The sequence below is a fragment of the Pristis pectinata genome, chromosome 25, assembly GCF_009764475.1.
Source record: "Pristis pectinata isolate sPriPec2 chromosome 25, sPriPec2.1.pri, whole genome shotgun sequence".
NCBI lineage: Eukaryota > Metazoa > Chordata > Chondrichthyes > Rhinopristiformes > Pristidae > Pristis > Pristis pectinata.
The window spans coordinates 28,655,021-28,672,305 of record NC_067429.1 but is presented as its reverse complement, the minus strand read 5'-3'; the positions used below and the strand labels follow the sequence as shown (position 1 = coordinate 28,672,305).

At 41.3% G+C, this 17,285-nt stretch overlaps 1 protein-coding gene across 8 annotated transcripts in view; it reads right to left on the bottom strand.

Annotated features, from left to right (window-relative positions):
• tlk2 (tousled-like kinase 2) overlaps positions 1-17,285 on the bottom strand; it is a 136,436-nt gene that overhangs the window by 100,636 nt on the left and 18,515 nt on the right. For 4 of the 8 annotated variants that reach the window (XM_052038448.1, XM_052038447.1, XM_052038454.1 and 1 more), the window contains exon 2: positions 7,124-7,209. In XM_052038448.1, coding sequence (XP_051894408.1) covers positions 7,124-7,204 — 81 coding nt within the window. In that variant the 5' untranslated portion in view covers positions 7,205-7,209. Of the gene's footprint in view, positions 1-7,123; positions 7,210-8,468; positions 8,533-17,285 lie in introns of those variants that run through there. The other 4 variants (XM_052038450.1, XM_052038451.1, XM_052038453.1 and 1 more) reach the window with 3 other exon arrangements.

Genomic DNA, 17,285 nt, shown 5'->3' with positions numbered 1-17,285 from the left:
CCCACCCAAAGCAAAACCATTCAAAATAATGTGAGCTCTGTAATTGTAATTGGGAATCACCTGAAAACAATGGCAGCTGAACAGTATATCAGAGACCAGGGCTTGGAAGAGGAATAATTCCTATTCACATGCATAATTAGTGCCAGAAAACGTTACTGGACCACACATAGTACCTGGCAGCGCAACATCTGATGTTGCGCAAGGTTCCAAGTTCAAAAGCACAATTTCACCAATATAAACATATGAATTCAGAACACTGCCCCTCAAGCATGCTCCATCATTTATTAAGATGACGACTGTTTTGACTGCAACCTTACTTTGGCATTCCGTTCCATCTGCAGTAACCTTTCACCCCTTGCTGATCAAGGATCTATTTCTACCTTAAAAATACTCAAACACACTGCAGTAGTTGCATATTTAAACAGATGCTGCCTGCAATGCTGGATGACTCGTGCATTTTGATTTTGGCATGGAGAAATTTAACATTAGTGGTTCAATAGTGTTGTTATTGCCAACAGCAGCCTCAGGCTACAAGTTATCAAATTCCTCTGTTCAGTGTGGTTACACCAAGCAGTACTGCAGAACTTATTGACTCAAATGCTGGCTTCCTAATGCACGTGTTAGGAGTGAGGGGGAAAACTCTTATGGATGCAGCCCCAACAACGTTCCAGGTGCTTGGCAACAACTTAAACTGGGAGAGAGATAGAGATTCCTGAACAAGACGAGAGGCTGAAGAATGGTTGGATCAGGGTGTACGTGGTGTTGATGGGGGTTGGGCTGCCAAGGCCTGGCCAGCATGGGCTGTGTTTACTTGGCAGATGCTGAAAAACCCACTGTGAATACTAGGATATAGCAGTCTGCCGGATTAGCCTCTATCACCTTAAACATTAACACTCCACATCAGCACATGGTCAGAATCTACAAAATGCATTTCAAACTGCAGCTCACTAAAGCTTCTTCATCAAGACCTCCCTAACAATTTGCAAGTTCCCCTTCAAGTCCCATGCTGTCCTGGCTTAGAAACAGATGGTCATTTCTTTGTTGCCCTAGTCCTACCTGTAGAACAGCATTGTGGGAGTACCTTCACAAAACTTCCATGCTCAAAGCAGGTGCCATCCGCTTCAAGGATGGCCTTGCTTACGACACTCACAATTTTTGGGAGAACATAAAAGACGACCAAAATTGCAACATCAGCAATTTTTCACTCTCATCAATCCACCTCCCCAAAGACTTTAAAAGCTGCCAAGTGCAAATAGCTTACAATCTCCAACATCTTATCCAATGGTTGCACTTTAAGTGCTAATCTCACTTGAATGTCAGGCAATTGTACAAGAGGGCATCATGTCTACTGTACATCCAACCTCTGTCCACTCAACATTCAACTATGTCACAATGACCATTATGTTGCTGGACAGCAACCAAATTTCCTTCACAATAAGGACTGAAGCCAAAACACCACTCCAATTGAAGCATCAAGCCAGATCAGAACCATTCACCCTCTTGGAACCATGGAGAAACTATGCATATCCAGACTAACCAGACTGCAAAGTACAAATACAAAATTAGCAATGAAGGCCAAAACAAAATGGGTGCAGCTTTACTGAAATCAACATTCCCAAGATGCAGCACACCTCAGGACCCCAACAAGAAGCTAAAGGTGAACTCTAATGATGTAACAGTACTGATGCCCTTTAGTCACCTTCACTCCTGGACATTAAGGCCATAACCCCACTATTTGAATAAAAAGACAGAGAGAGAAAACAGGGATATACAGACTGGTCAGCCTGTGATCAATAAAAGAGAAAATGCCAGAGAGTGATGCCAAGTGTCGAAAAGGCACTTAGAAAATACCATGGGAATAATACAAAGTGGATATGAGTTTATGAAAGGGACAAACCTACTGGAGTTGTTTGAGATTAAAATCCAAAGAAATGGATTTCAGAAAAAGGTCTTTGGTAAAGTCCCACATGAGAAGTTAGTGAGCAAAACTGAAATGTGCTACAAGGGGCAACATATTGGCAATAAATTGAAAATTGGTTCAGACAGGAAACTGTGCAGGAATCAAATGGTCTCTTTTCAGGGTGGCAGGCAGTGACTGCAGCAGTCAGTACTTCAATCCCTGTTATTTGCAATATCAATGACCTGACTGAGGAAACTGAAACATTTCTAAATTTGCCAATGATACAAAAACAGTGGGATTTAGTTGTGAGGAGATTGCAAAAAGGTGATTTCAAGGCGATTTAGATGGTGAGTGAGTGGGCGAAATACATGGCAGATGCAGTATCACATGGATAAATGTGAAGTAATTCACTTGGGTAGGAAAGCAGAAAGGCAGGGTATGCGTAAATCGTGTTAGGTTGGGAAATGTTGATCTTCATTACAAAATGTTAAGTACTGGAGCAAGTGTCCTCATACAGTCATGGAAAGCAAACAGTAGGTACAGCAAGCAGTTAAGCACATAGCAAAAGGTTAAGCACAGGAGCAAGGATGTCTTATCACAATTATACAGGGCCTTGGTGAGATCACACCTGGAGTGATGTGTGTATTTCTGGTCAATATTATTAAGATACTTAAGAAGCCAGAATTAACAATATATATCCTAAGGGTATAAGATAGGAGATTGGGAGAAAAGTTACGGAGGGATCTGGATATTAGGATGAGAAATTTAAAGTGGAGGCACAATTGACAACATAGGCCAGAGGCATTGGATTGAAAGGTCAACAGGACTTAGGGTGAATAAGGACACAGTGAAGAGAGGCAAGTAACTGCAGTGTCATTTTATGAATATTACATTCTGCACCCATGGTGCACTGGTTGGGGAAGGAGTAATAGTTATAAAAGTAAGTGGGATATCAACTAGTAGGCTGCATTGTTGGTTGCTGTTGAGTATCTTGTCATAGAGTTAAACAGCAGGGAAACTGAGTCTGCACCAACAATCCAGCTATACTAATTCTATGCTAATCCCATTTTATTCTCTCCATATTCCCATCAGTTCTCTCCAGATTCTATCACTCAACTGCAAACAAGAGAAAATTTACAGTGGTGAATTAACCTACCAACCCACACGTCACTGGGATGTGGGAAGAAACCAGAATACCCAGGGGAAACCCATATTGAATATATAGGTTTCGGACACACAGCAGCAGAGGTCAGGGTGGAACCTGGGTTGTTGGAGCAGTGAGGCAGCAGCAGCAGCTCTACTTATCCAGGCAAGTTGATGTCAGGAGGCGAGCGACTCAATGAGGCATGACCAGCTTCTTAACCTTGTCTTGTAGATATTGTATGTGTGTGGCAGTTGAGCTTTTGGTAAACAGTAACCTCCAGATTGATTGTCAAGCTTAGGGGGTTACACTCACTCTTGTTGGAGATGGTCATTGCCTAGCATTTGTGCTATTGTTATTGGCCACTTGTCAGTCTATGGCTAAATATTGCCTGGTTCTTCTGCCTGCATGGCCTGCTTAATTTCCCAACGATGGGAGCTCACATGAAACAACCAACAAACATCCTGTAGTAAGAATCCTGGAATGTCGGCCAGAGAGCGCAAGGAACAATTACTGTGATCAAATGTAAGCGTACTTGGGGGGGTGGGGGCGGAAGAGTGACCTGGGTGCTAGGTAACCAAGGTACTGTCTCTACAGACATGAGCTTGCAGTGCTCGAGGCAATGGTCATGTGATGGGTCGACCAGGACAAAGGATCGACCCAGGTAGGGATGGAGAGAAGTGACCATGGTGAGCGCACTGGTGGGGAGGTCTCTTATATTTGGGCTCACCACAGGTGAGGTCGCGACTGACGCTGCGGACCGATTGGAACGGGGTGCTGTAGTTAAATGGGCTCAGGCATGCGTCTGAAATAAGTATCATTTATTATAACTTAGCAATAAAGTGTGTTGTGTGCAGCATTGCGTGTGCAAGGCTTATTCTTATCAGATCTGCGAACAATCCTGTTTTACTTTGGCACAACAGTCCCATTTCTGACCTCGTAATACATGGAAGGCCATTGATAAGGCAGCTGAAGATGGTTGGGACCAGGCTATAGCTGAGGAACTCTTGCGGTGTATCTTGGTGTTGGGATGATGACCAAAACCATCCTCTTTTGAGACAATTATGATCCCAACCATTTTTCCCCTCAACCACCATCAACTGCAGTTTGACTGGGGTTCCTAATGCCATACTCAGCCAGACACTGCCTTGATGTCAGCAACAGTTGCTGTCATCTTATTTCTAGAATTTGGCTTGAACCAAGGTTGATATTGCTATGCAGCTAAGTGATTCTGATAAAGCCTAAACTGGTCATTAGTGAGCACGTAATTGATGAATAAGTGACATTGCCCGTCACTAACAGATTATTATCAGCAGCCAATTTGGCAGTAATTAGCCAGACTGGATTTGACTTGCTTTTAGTGGACCAGACATACCTGTGCAATTGCTCAGTGTTGGGCTGATGAGAGTGGTGGAGCTACAAAGCACCTTGACTAGAAATGCAGCTGCTACGGAGTGCAAGCCTTCAGTACAACAACTAGGACGTTGTCTACTTATAATCACTTTTACTGTAGTTCTCTCAATTGTTGCTCGATATCACATTGGCTGTAGAATGACTCCTCTAACAATGGGGATCTTGGGAAGAAAGCCAAGAAGGATCTTTCACTCAACACCTCCGATTGAACGTGGTGGCAAATGCTTCAGTCTTATCTTTGGCATCCACATGGTGGGCCCCATCACAGAGATAGAGGATGCTTTTGGAGCTCCTCCTCCCACTACCTGACATCAAGGCTCAAAGGCAAACCCTTGGTCTCACCACAGTTGTAGTCTGGCAACATTACAAAAAAATGTTTCAATGTTATAATAAAACCAAAAAAAATTACAAACCTAGCAAGGTACTGCTGGGACAAAAAAAAAATCAAGTTGCACAAGTCAACAGAAAGGTATTAGTAAATTTACCAAAAGAAACACATTTAAGTGATTTGTTAACAAATGAACCACTTATCTTTTTAAAATCCAGGTCCAAGTGAAGGGGATCATTCTACATAAGCTGGTCTTGCCTAGCATTTAGTGATGGGCCAGGATGTAAATACATCTAGCCCCTCGGCTCAACACAACTGAACTCTGCACCCAGACCCTGCAATGGGTCCAATGGTGGAGCAGAAAGACAGATGCATCAGTGGGTTACTGACATGTGTTGCAAATGCACAGGTATAGAAATCAGGAACATATTTATCTGTGCAATGACATTAGCAGTTCTGTAGATGTGGGCCATTAGTAAAGGGTGTATTTACTTTGTTACAAGGTATATTGGTCACAATTTGCAATTGAGGTGTTCTACTCATTCCAAGGTATTGTCCTTGACCTTTAAAAGCCAAAAGCTTGGGATGGGGCAAGGGGAGGGTGGTGGAGAAAGGAGTGGTGGGAAAACCCAAGAACATAGTCTGTCTCATTTTTAGACGTGCACCATGTCTTGGAAATCATGAAAGAGTTAGAAATGAGTGACAACCAATGTTCAGGTTGTCATTGTACAAAAGACAAACCACACAAGGCTTACGCCAAAACCATTAATACACACCACTCATAGGCATTTAAAGATGCATTGCACCCACCAAAGCTAATCATGAGGATTACTCTGCTGTCACAGTCCTCTAGCCTGGATCCTGCCACCATTGGCTCCAAGTGTTTCCATACAGACAGTAGCGTCAGCAGTGGTCCACTCCTGATCCCAATTCATATATACTCAAGCCACCAAACCCTGAAAGCATGCAGCCCATTTCTAATAGGCACAGCAGAGAAATTGTGTCATGTCGTACAAGGCTTTGGTATTCTCCAACAGTTTGGCATCCAGTCAGGGTAGCAATTGCTGCTGTTGGCCCTCAGTGTCAGTTCCAGAGGGCAAACACCATCAGAAAATTCATCAGCCCCATATGAAAATAGTAGGGCCAAGTCTGGCAGGCTTCACCCATCCTTTTCTAACCCTGGTACTTATCTTCTTCTCAGGCAGTCTAAAGGTAGTCACTAGGTAGGGCGAAAGCCCAGCTGAGTCAGCAGCATCAGTCAACTTTCCTTGCGCCAAACCCAGCAGCAGTAAAGAGTCTTATTTCCAGGTAGCTCGCCTCACAAAATATAACTAGTGCATAGTCCTGGCTGCTTTACCCAGCTACTGGACATCCTTCCAACTGCCTCAGCTTCACAACAGTCATCCTCAGTCAAGGCCAGGAAACCAGCTCCTGAATGCCATCCTTGCCAATGGTAATCTGGCAGCTGGTAAATCTTGCAAGGGTATACGGTAAGGAACCTCTGATACCTGGTGTATACAAGGGGCTATAATGAAGTTCTGTACTGAGAACTATTGTCAGAAGCAGAATCTTTCAGAGGGAGAGGACCAATCAGCCCTTTCAGGTGAATAAAAAGAAACCACAGCACTATCTTGGTGGAGTCATCCCCTGTGTCTTAACAGAGATTATTTCTCTATCTTCATCAAAGCAAATTGCAGGCTTTTTATTTGCTGCTTACTTTGAGACCATAAGTGTCAAATGGTGACCATAAGTAGCATCTAATTTCCTTTATTAAACACCAATTCAAGTTCAAAAGTTCTTAATTGACTTTGAGATATCTGTATGTTGTGAATGGCACAATAAAAGCACATTCCCTTTGCTTCAAGTAAAAGAGCTGATTTTGGTTGTTGATGGCAGATGACAACTCTCCCAACATCAATTTTGAGTAGGTATTGTAAGAAAGCTGGTGGGAACATTAAATCAACCAATCTTCCTGGAACCGAGGGAGGAGAAATAGAGCCAACCCTACCATCATGACTGACATGCTAGCAAAGCTCAGTTAATGCTGTACAAACATGGAATTTCGAGTCAATACAGCCAAGCTACAAGGCACTTGTAATGGCTTAGGAGCAAATGTATTGGAATCTTTCACATTGCTCTTCCCAAAAGCTGAAACAATCAACAACACAACCAGCAGGTATAAACGAGAAAGAATTTCAACAGGAGATGTGTACTACTAGACCTCATCTCCTGCTGTAGTCTTGGTGTTACGCAGCAGTCCAGGAATTCTACCTCATTTTCTAAACTGTTCCTTAAGTACAACATTTAATCAAAATCTCAAGTGCTGGGTACCGTCTCTTACCTTAGTGACTCCCATCCCAGTAAACCTCGCTTCAAGAAGCTCCTGCCGCCTTGGGTCGAGACTGTGCAGTTCTTCCATCATTTCTACTGAAGAGGAATGAACACAAGACTTCAGTTGATATGTACTCTTACAGAAAACACTTAGCGTCATAAGGAAAATGGCTACAAAAATAGGAATGAACATTACAGTGTAAACCTTGTCAGTATTCACTTCTATAATACAAGAACTTACTTCCTGCAGTCAGCTCCCTTCATCACATTTGTAACAAAATGGAAAGTGCCCATGTAAACACATAATAACATCTTCACACCTGTTGCAAGAACCAGCATCTGACTTTTGCATCTCAGGTGAGCAGTGAATGCAGAAACTCTCAACCTACTTTATTTGCAATTCCACCCCCACCCCCCCTCAAAGTACATAAAACAACAAAGCAAGTTCAAAGTAAGGCCAGTGGTCAAACTACTGAATTAATTATTCCCAGAGTTCAAATCTCACCACAGCAGCTGGGTAATTTAAATACATATAATTAAACAATCTGAAATGCAAGCCAGCATCAGTAAAAGCAACAATGAGATGGCTAAATTGTCAAAAGAGGACATTAGTGAACCAGATGGGTTTTTAAAATGAAGCAAGACCCGCCACCCTTAACCAGACGAGCCTATATGCAATCAGATACAGCAATACTTCCCTCTCAAATAGCTTAGCAAACTACTCAGCTTCAAATCAAAAGACAAAACACAATAAATTAAAGACAGACTACCCAACATCAACCCAGGCATAACCAAGCCACGTCCTGCAACGTTCTCCTCATGAACATCAAAATGGGATAAGCTGATCCACAGGTCCAGTCGAACAACAGCCTGTCACACTTCTAATCATAGAATGACAGCTTATAGCTAACATCCCAGACTCCTCCATCACCATCCGACGCTGGCAGGATAGAGGTGACAGAGCAGTTGTGAAAACCAGAAACCTAAAGTAGCCCAGGCATCCACATCATTGACTCCAGACCCAAAGAAAATTCAACAGGTCAAGTCAGTGGCAACAAAACCTCATCCTCTTTCAGCTGAAAGAACACTCCTCCATATAACAGTAGCTAAAGGCATCGGATGTAGAAATAGAAGGGGGGGGGTGGGATCAGAAGGAATGGCACGGCAGGAAGAAGCACCATTGCAGGCAACAACTGCATCAATACAAATGGAGCAAAGAACTGAGTTCCATGTTGCTAAGTGACAATCTAAAAGGATGTGGAGGGTGTAGCCAAATAAAAATTGTAAGCTGACGAAAGAGAATGGGGGTAGAGGATGAGGATAGTTGTACATCAATATCAGGAGGGCACTCGTACCTTGGAAACTGCAGATACTGAAAGGTAACTCAACTATAGTTGCGATCACCAAAAGCAGATGATGTATGTAAAGTAGGCCTAAAAGAAGGAGAATACCAAGGATCACCCGCAAGAATTTGACTAATGTGACTGTAGTAAGATCTTCCTCATACTTTGAGCTCAACATAAAAGATCAATATCAAAACCAAGTACCCACCCAGTATGATGATAATGCAATAACAAATTGGCATCTCCATTTGTACACAGTGCAGCATCAAGGAAGTGTTGTGTTGTTTTGTGTCATTTGGACAAGACTCTACCTAAAGCAAACAATGCCTTCACAGTGAAGATGATCCATTAACAAGTCCTAAGTTGGAGCAAGGATAATCTTGATGCATTAGCTAGAAAGTTACGCTTTTAGCAGTATGCCGAGGTATGCCTGGCAAGTGGGAGGTTCTTAAAAGTGAGAGAGGGAGAGTTTAGGACCAGCATGTTTCCAGAGTGAAGGGCAGGGGAGGGACTAAAAGTTAAGGGTGCTGGATTCAGACCCAATCAACTGGGCTATTTTGTGCTGGAAGGTACCGAGTTTCACAAATCTTGCTGGAGCTGCATTTGTCCTGGCAAATGGAAAGCATTCCATCACATTCCTGACTCGCGCAATGCAGTGGTGGCAAGACACTGGTAAATTAGGAAGCATGTCACACCTATGTTTTAACATGCTCTTGCAACCACAGTATCTATGCATGTGCATGTGGCTAATCCTTTCAAGTTTCAGAAGAATATTGACCACCAGCTTTTGATGGAGAAAGGTTTAGCACGAAAGTCATTGAATGCCATGACAAGATGGTTTGAGATGGAGACGTTGATGATGGTTATACCTCTTGTGGACCTAGCCCAAATGTACTTCAGGTTTTGCTGCATACGGGCACAGACTAGAGGAATTGCCAACAGAATTGAACACTACGATTAGTGAACAACCCATTTTCCATCTTGTACTAGAAGGACAATAATTGATAAAACAACTGAAAATAGTTGGATTTAGGACATCGTTTGTGGAATTCCTACATTACTGCCCTAGGATTGGGCTGACTTGCCTTAAATAACCACATACTTTTCTACTAGGTATGACTCAAGATATTGACAAGTTTTCAACTTCAATTTTACTGGGGCTCCATACCACAAATTCAAATGCTGCCCTGATGTTAAAAGTTACTCAACTCTTGGTAATTCAGTTCTTGTAGCTGTGTTCAGAGCAAAGTTTTAGTGATGTCTGTGGCTGAGAGGTTTTGCAGGATCAAAATGAAAACTGGTAGTAGGTTATGGGTTCCATGTGAAAGTACTAAAACATGTCCTTACTTTCCATCTACCAAATGAAGTACCGCACTACTGCTTTGGAATCAAATCTGCAAAAAGAACACCATCCTCAATTTGACATAATCCACCAGGAAATTCAAGAAAATGTTTCCACAAAATGATTGCAAGTAATGCAAATTTTATGGACAAACAAATATTGAAGCAGCAATAATTCCAAGGGGTTTCCTCCTGAATGTTGACCTTTGCACAATTACAAAAACCAAAATAAATCTTGATTTACCAAATAAACATTGTTCCTTTGCCTTTTTTATTTCTTTGCTATTTCCCATAAGTGTGAATTCCCACTATTTAAACTCTGTACGTTTCTCTTTCCTTACAATCTTCACTCAAAAAAATCATCACTGGGTTCAGATTCAAATGCTGTTTTCCCCTACTTCCTCTTTTCAAATCATTCTGATCTATTTAGAGGCTTGGGAATGGAGGAACAAAAGAAAACCTTGATAAATTAACCATGTGTTCAATGAAGTAGTATCCAAATTGTTTACAGGGGATATAACAATGAAGGAGACAACCGCAGAGTGGTACTTATGAGAAATAGCAAGTGGAACACAACGGCAAAAAGCAAAAGAGGCAATAAGTACCAAATTAAGCATATTGAGGAACACCAGCAGCACGACCCAACCAAGCAGTATTAAAGCATGACTACTTGTCCATTCTGGAGGAAGCAACTGCACTCAGAAAGTAGATATGTACACAAACCTGACAGTTTACTGGGTGGAAGTTAGAGGTGGAAATGGACAATTGTTATGATGGAGAACATGGGTAAAAGAGACAACACCTTCACATTCACCAACATAACTAAAGTTATCTTCTTAATTTACTGATGAATTCAAATGTTCATATTGCATGTCGGGATACGAATTTGCAAACGCTTAGATTTGCAGTGCAGGCATCTGGTTATTGCACAGAACCTCCTTACTGATTTTGATTACAGCTTTTTTTTTGACGTAGGAAGGTGGAATGGCATGAGCAACAACCAGAGATTATAAAAGTTGAAGTAGAGATCTGTTGGAAAATGGGTCACAAAATTAAGGAAGAAACAGAAAACAAGTCAAAACATGCAAGAGAAAAGAGAAGCTGCATCTTGCAGTGGAGGGTCATAGTTTGGAAAGATGGAGCAACTGAAGCTGCCTTTTTGGAGTATTGACACACTTAGGAGGAACATTAAATGAAAATAAATCTACAGTCGTTCAATATCAATTAGCATGAAGACCAGCAAACAGAATTGGATAAGTTGCAAGTTATAGGAAAAAAAAGTCTAATGGACAAGAAAACCCAGGGAAGAAAAATTGCAGAGCAGGGCAAAAAGAGGGAAGAGATGGTATGAGAGATTAAGATTCAGGGCAAGAGGGGGGAAACACATGGGATAAACGAAAAACATCTGAGTGGAGTGTCTAAAAAGAACAGGTTAACCAGAGATGGAATCACAGATCATTTTTCCTCTGATGGAAGATCTAGTAGTGAATGGTTTCAGCAGGACAGTTTGACGATTGTCCTAAAATCCAGTGATGGATGGCTAAATTCAGTTCAGGTGAAGATAGGATCATATCAGAGGGAGAAGTGACCAGGGTGGGAAACAGCTTCTACTTACAATCTAGAGTATACAAATGAACTATCCAACCAACTTGTCAATGACTATCTAACTCATTCATAGTAGATAGTGTTCACAACACAGTTGTCATTTGGGGTTCCAGACTTTAAAGAAAGCATTCTTTGGCAAATGTAACAAGTGGTGCGCAAGAAACCAACCACAAGTACATTAAAAGGGAAACTGTATTGAAAATGCTGTATGGCTATCATGCTTCTGCAGATAACCTTGTGTGGGGGAAAAAAACTACTCATTAACCCACAATCTGAAACCTATAGTTACAACCCTCCCAACCCCAACCGACTTTGGGATTTCACAGGCAGCCGCAATTACAAGCATGTCTAATGACAACACTCCAAGGAATTGTTTGATCTGTGACCTTAAAATAAAAGATCTAGTGTCACTTAGATCACCGCAACTGTGCTACAAGCTGCTCATCCACAATGTTAAAGCATACCCACCCCTGCAGTCAAAACATCTTCAGGTGATACCTAGACGAGAGAGATCAGTAAAAAAATTTGGATGAAGCCAACACTAACTAACCTTCCTACTCTCACACAGAGAATGACCTCAAGCACAGAACAGAGCATATGCAGTTTTGATCTGATCTTGGCAACTTGATGACTACTGGGAAAAAACACACCCTCAAAAGACATTTCTACTTCTGGCAATACTTGGTTTAAAAAAAAATCATAAAAATCACATTTGCACCAAAAGCAATTAAATTGACCGGCAATAAAAACAAAAGCCTCAAATAAATTACCCAGCTTCAAACTCAGCAACGTGAAGTTATTGATCATTGCCTAATTACCTTTGAAGTTATCAACTCAACAACCTCTCATGGCAGATATCCTAGTTTATTTTTTCCCTTTTAAAAAGAATCCCAAAATGATAGCAACTGTAAATAATGAACATTGGCTTTGTTAAATCAACTCAAAGCAAAAATATAATGCAAAAAAAAAAGCCACTAGTGGGATTTCTGAATTGCTGAAAGAGAAACAATACTCTGGCATACTGAATCCTCGATGGACTAGAGTAAGTGCACAGTTCAGAAAACAAAATGATAACTTAAAATCCAATAACTAAACTTCACTAAGCTGCAATTCATTCACTAGTTAATTTAGTAACCCCATGCACCATAACCCATTTAAATGCCAACCTACCATATACAGAAGCTTTCAATTTAACCTCTCACATTAGCCTAGATTATTTTCTAGCAAAATCTGAATCTGGTTTTTATTTTTTTTAAATGAAGACGAGGGTCTTGCTGCCAGTGGGTTATAGTACAGAAACATGCTTCATGGAAAACAATGAAATTCCCAGTGCACATCAGTGCTCAACTCTGCTTTGCTTGACCCCAAATAAAAAAAATTCAGGTGCAGATTAGCATCTCCTGGGAGGTGTACCTCAAAAGGGATGTATTCAATGGGAGTGTTTACATTGCCCAAAAAGGAACATTAAATTAATCACATCCGATTTTTTTTTTATTTACTCCTTTAATTTGATTGTGGGATTGGTCCTTGCTCTTGCAAAATTAGATGTTTGCTTATGATTCCATTTAATAAACCCATGAATTACATACAGCTAGCTTTTAAACACCTGAAAGCCTTTCAGACTGAATCACTTTTCCAATACTTGAGGTATTATTGTACAAATTTCACCAAAAACATTTAGTCATTTTGATCTCAGCACAGAAAATAATCAGGAAGTATAAATTGTAGAGGTCTGATAAGAGTGAAATTAATTATTAGCCTAACCTACAACACAGATCACATCAGCTGCCGTGCTGTTCAGGAATGAACTTTGACTCAGAATTGTGCTTAGTTTGTAAATACATTGTCCAGAGGCAAACCTAGAGACAAATCTCAGATGGATGAGATGCAATGCTACATCGAGCCTCGAAGCCAGAAGCAAGACAAAAGAAAATTTAGCCAAAATTTCCATTGTGACTGCTGCTGGAAGATATATCAAGCAGATTCTGGCTGAGCTGGAGTATTTCCATGCTGGTCAATAGTCAAAATGAAGGCACACAAATGGCCTGCACTCTGGGTCAAGATGAAAGGGTTTTTTTGTTTAAGATTTCATAATATTATTTAGTTCTATACTTAGAGCTAACAAATCACAGCTACATCAATGCAAATGATGAAACAGCCAAAGGGAGCTTTTTTAATAAGATTTTACACAAGGAAATGTAACAGAAACTTAGCCAAAGAAGGTTAAGAAATACTAAGAGGAGGAAAGATACAGAATCAGAACGCTATACGGAGAGAACTTGAGAGTTTACAGTTTCAGTTCTTTAATCCGCAGCAGACAAAAGGACTCATTACAAAAAGGAACAAATACAAAAGCTTCCCAAGCTGGAGAATTGCAATTAGCTCAAAGCATCATAGGTCTGGAAAAGATTCCACAGTTAGGTACAATCAGAATACTGGAGGAATTTGAAATTTGTATTTTAAAACTGGGATGTGTTCAATCAGAAGCCAATTCAGGTCAGCAAACAACTGTCATGGGTGAAGGGGACACAGTTTTGCACACATCAGAAATCAGCAAAAGCAGACTTTGCCAAATACACAGGTTTCAGCTGCAAACCAGGTTACTAAGAACTTTCTCCTCATACAAAACAAGACAATTTTCCATTGAATAACATACAACTAAATTTATAGTTAGAGCGATTTGCTCCTTGTGGCCCTTACTCTTTCTATCCCCTATGTTAACTGAGTCTCATTTTATGTATTTAGCTATGCAATTTCACCAGAGAGACTTCAGATCCTCTCCCATACATGAATAAAACCTTAAACTCATTCTCAGTGTTGGAACTCAACTCCACACCTCATGAGAACCAACCTTGTGGGAGTTGGCAGTGGAGGCAGCATCAAGCCTGGTTCTTTCAATGGACCAAAGGCAACAATGCATTTGAATAGGAGATGGTTATAAAATGATTTATATTGCCTTTACAGATCCCACATTGAGAAACTGTGCTCAATGAGCTGCAAAAATGACAACCATATCTTTCTCTGCCCCAGATAAAGAATCTAAACTAATTTTCCAGATGCTGCTAATTAAAATGGAACACTATCAACAAAACAACAAGAATAAAAATGACAGGTTCCTTTGATTATAGATAAAAAGGATGATATAATTAATTCAAGGATTTGATAAACAAGTTTCTGGGGTGGGGGAAGATCTCTGAATAAGAGCTAACTTATTCAAATCACGATATTAGGAATCACTCCTTCTCCAAAGGATTCCAGAACTCCGGAACAATCTCCCATAATATTAAGGGTTACAGAACCAAGGTGGTAGGTTTATTTATCATTCAGATCACCACATGATCTAAATAAACAGTGGAAGAGATTTAACATTGGACAAGAGATGCAACATTGGACATGCAGCTTTAAAAACCTAGAACTTTGCAGATTTTGAGAAACAATGGCTTAATCAATTCAGCTAATTTAAGAAAATGCTTCAGGCATTGAAAACTGTTACAGAAAATTTGTATTCTCAGCTGGGGACTTCAGTAACATGGAGGGGAACACTAAGCTTATTTTAGTTGAGACATCCAAAACGGCATTGTTAATGTTAATTCAACTCAGCTCATCAGCATCAATAATGGGCGTGGAGACACAAGAGACTGCAGATGCCGGAATCTGGAGCAACAATCTGCTGGAGGAACTCAGTGGGTCAAGCAGCATCTGTGGAGGGAAAGGAATTGTCATTGTTTCGGGTCAGGATGCAGGTGGAATAGGTGGTGTTGTTTCTCTAGTTTGTGTTGGGCTTCACCCTGTCAGTGGAGAAGGCAGGGCAGTATGGGAATGGGAAGGTATTGGTATATTATTGTCACTTGTACCGAGGTACAGTGAAAAACTTGTCTTGCATACTGATCATACTGGTCAATTCATTACACAGTGCAGTTACATTGGGTTAGTACAGTGTGCATTGATGTAGTACAGGTAAGAACAATAACAGTACAGGGTAAAGTGTCACAGCTACAGAGAAAGTGCAGTGCAATAAGGTGCAAGGTCACAACAAGGAGATCGTGAGGTCATAGTTCATCTCATCCTATAAGGGGACCATTCAATAGTCTTATCACAGTGGGGTAGAAGCTGTCCTTAAGTCTGGTGGTACATGCCCTCAGGATCCTGTATCTTCTACCCGATGGAATAGAAGACAGAATGACCCGGGTGGGTGGGGCCTTTGATTATGCTGGCTGCTTCACCAAGACAGTGAGAGGTAAAGACAGAGTCCAAGGAGGGGAGGCTGGTGTTCGTGATGTGCTGGGCTGTGTCCACAACACTCTGCAGTTTCTTGCGGTCCTGGGCAGAGAAGCTGCCATACCAAGCCGTGATGCATCCAGATAGGATGCTTTCTATGGTGCATCGATAAAAGTTGATGCGTGTCAAAGGGGACAAACTGAATTTCTTTAGCCTCCTGAGGAAGTAGAGGCACTGGTGAGCTTTCTTGGCCATGGCATCTATGTGATTTGACCAGGACAGGCTGTTGGTGATGTTCACTCCCAGGAACTGGAAGCTCTTGACCTCAGCACTATTGATGTAGACAGGTGCATGTACACCGCCCCCTTTCCTGAAGTCAATGACCAGCTCTTTCGTTTTGTTGACATTGAGAGAAAGGTTGTTGTCGTGACACCATTCCACTAAGCTCTCTATCTCCTTCCTGTACTCCGACTCACTGTTTGAAATACCGCCTACAACGGTGGTATCATCTGCAAACTTGTAGATGGAGTTAGAGCAGAATCTGGACACACAGTCATGAGTGTATAGGGAGTAGAGGGCTGAGGACGCAGCCTTGTAGGGCACCAGTGTTGAGAATAATCGTGCCGGAGGTATTGCTGCCTATCCTCACTGATTGCAGTCTGTTGGTTAGAAAGTCAAGGATCCAGTTACAGAGGGAGGAGTTGAGTCTTAGGTCTCGGAGTTTGGTGACAAGTTTGCTTGGGATAGCATTGAAGGCAGAGTTGCATTCCCAACCAGCAGCCTGGGACAGCCATTGTGCTTGGTCTCCCAATATAGAAGAGTCCACATCAGGAGCACCCAATGCTGTAGATGAGGTTGGAGGTGAATGTGAATCTTTGCTTCACCTAGAAGAGTAATAATGGGTGTGGCATTCTTTTAGAAAACTTGCATTTGTTTTATTTAACCAGGCTACAATGATCAGGAGGTCAGAAATCTAGTTTAGAGTTGAGAGGACAAAGAAACCACAACTTCATAATCCGAAACTCAAACTTACCCCCAGGTACTGCAATTGCAAGAGAAGCAATTTTTCCTCACTTCAATCAAATACTGAAGACTCAGACTTTTGCAAATCAAAAGGGGCAAAATCAAAGAAGGTCAAATTTTCTATCCCAACTTTAAATCCCTTATTACTGTTTGGGCTTCACCCCCACAAAGATATTCTGAGCCAACTTAAAACAGAAACTATAAGCTCTGTAACATCATTTCTTACAACTTTTGATGTTGGGACAAACTCAAGGCGTGGCTGCAAATTCATCTGAATAATAATTGGGATGAAGGCATCCTGCGGCAGAAACAGCATCAGGATTTGGTTCACATACATGCTCTCAAAACATTTAAAAGCAATATTAGTCAAGCCAGGTTAGGAATTTTGCTGCTGTTATTATAGAAATGTGGGGCTTCCTTTTACAACTATGCATTTTGGAAAATTTCTCTCTGCAGATCTGTGGCAGATTCCCATATCACACACTTGCTTTTACACTTGGGTTCTTTCCAGTGAACTAGAGGGGACAATCCATCATTTTCATACGGGTACAAGAAGTACTTAAAACATAAGCTGCAGGTGGGGCAAGGTCATTCAACTCATCCATAAATACACGGCCCTTTGGGAGTGGTGGGGACCAGGCA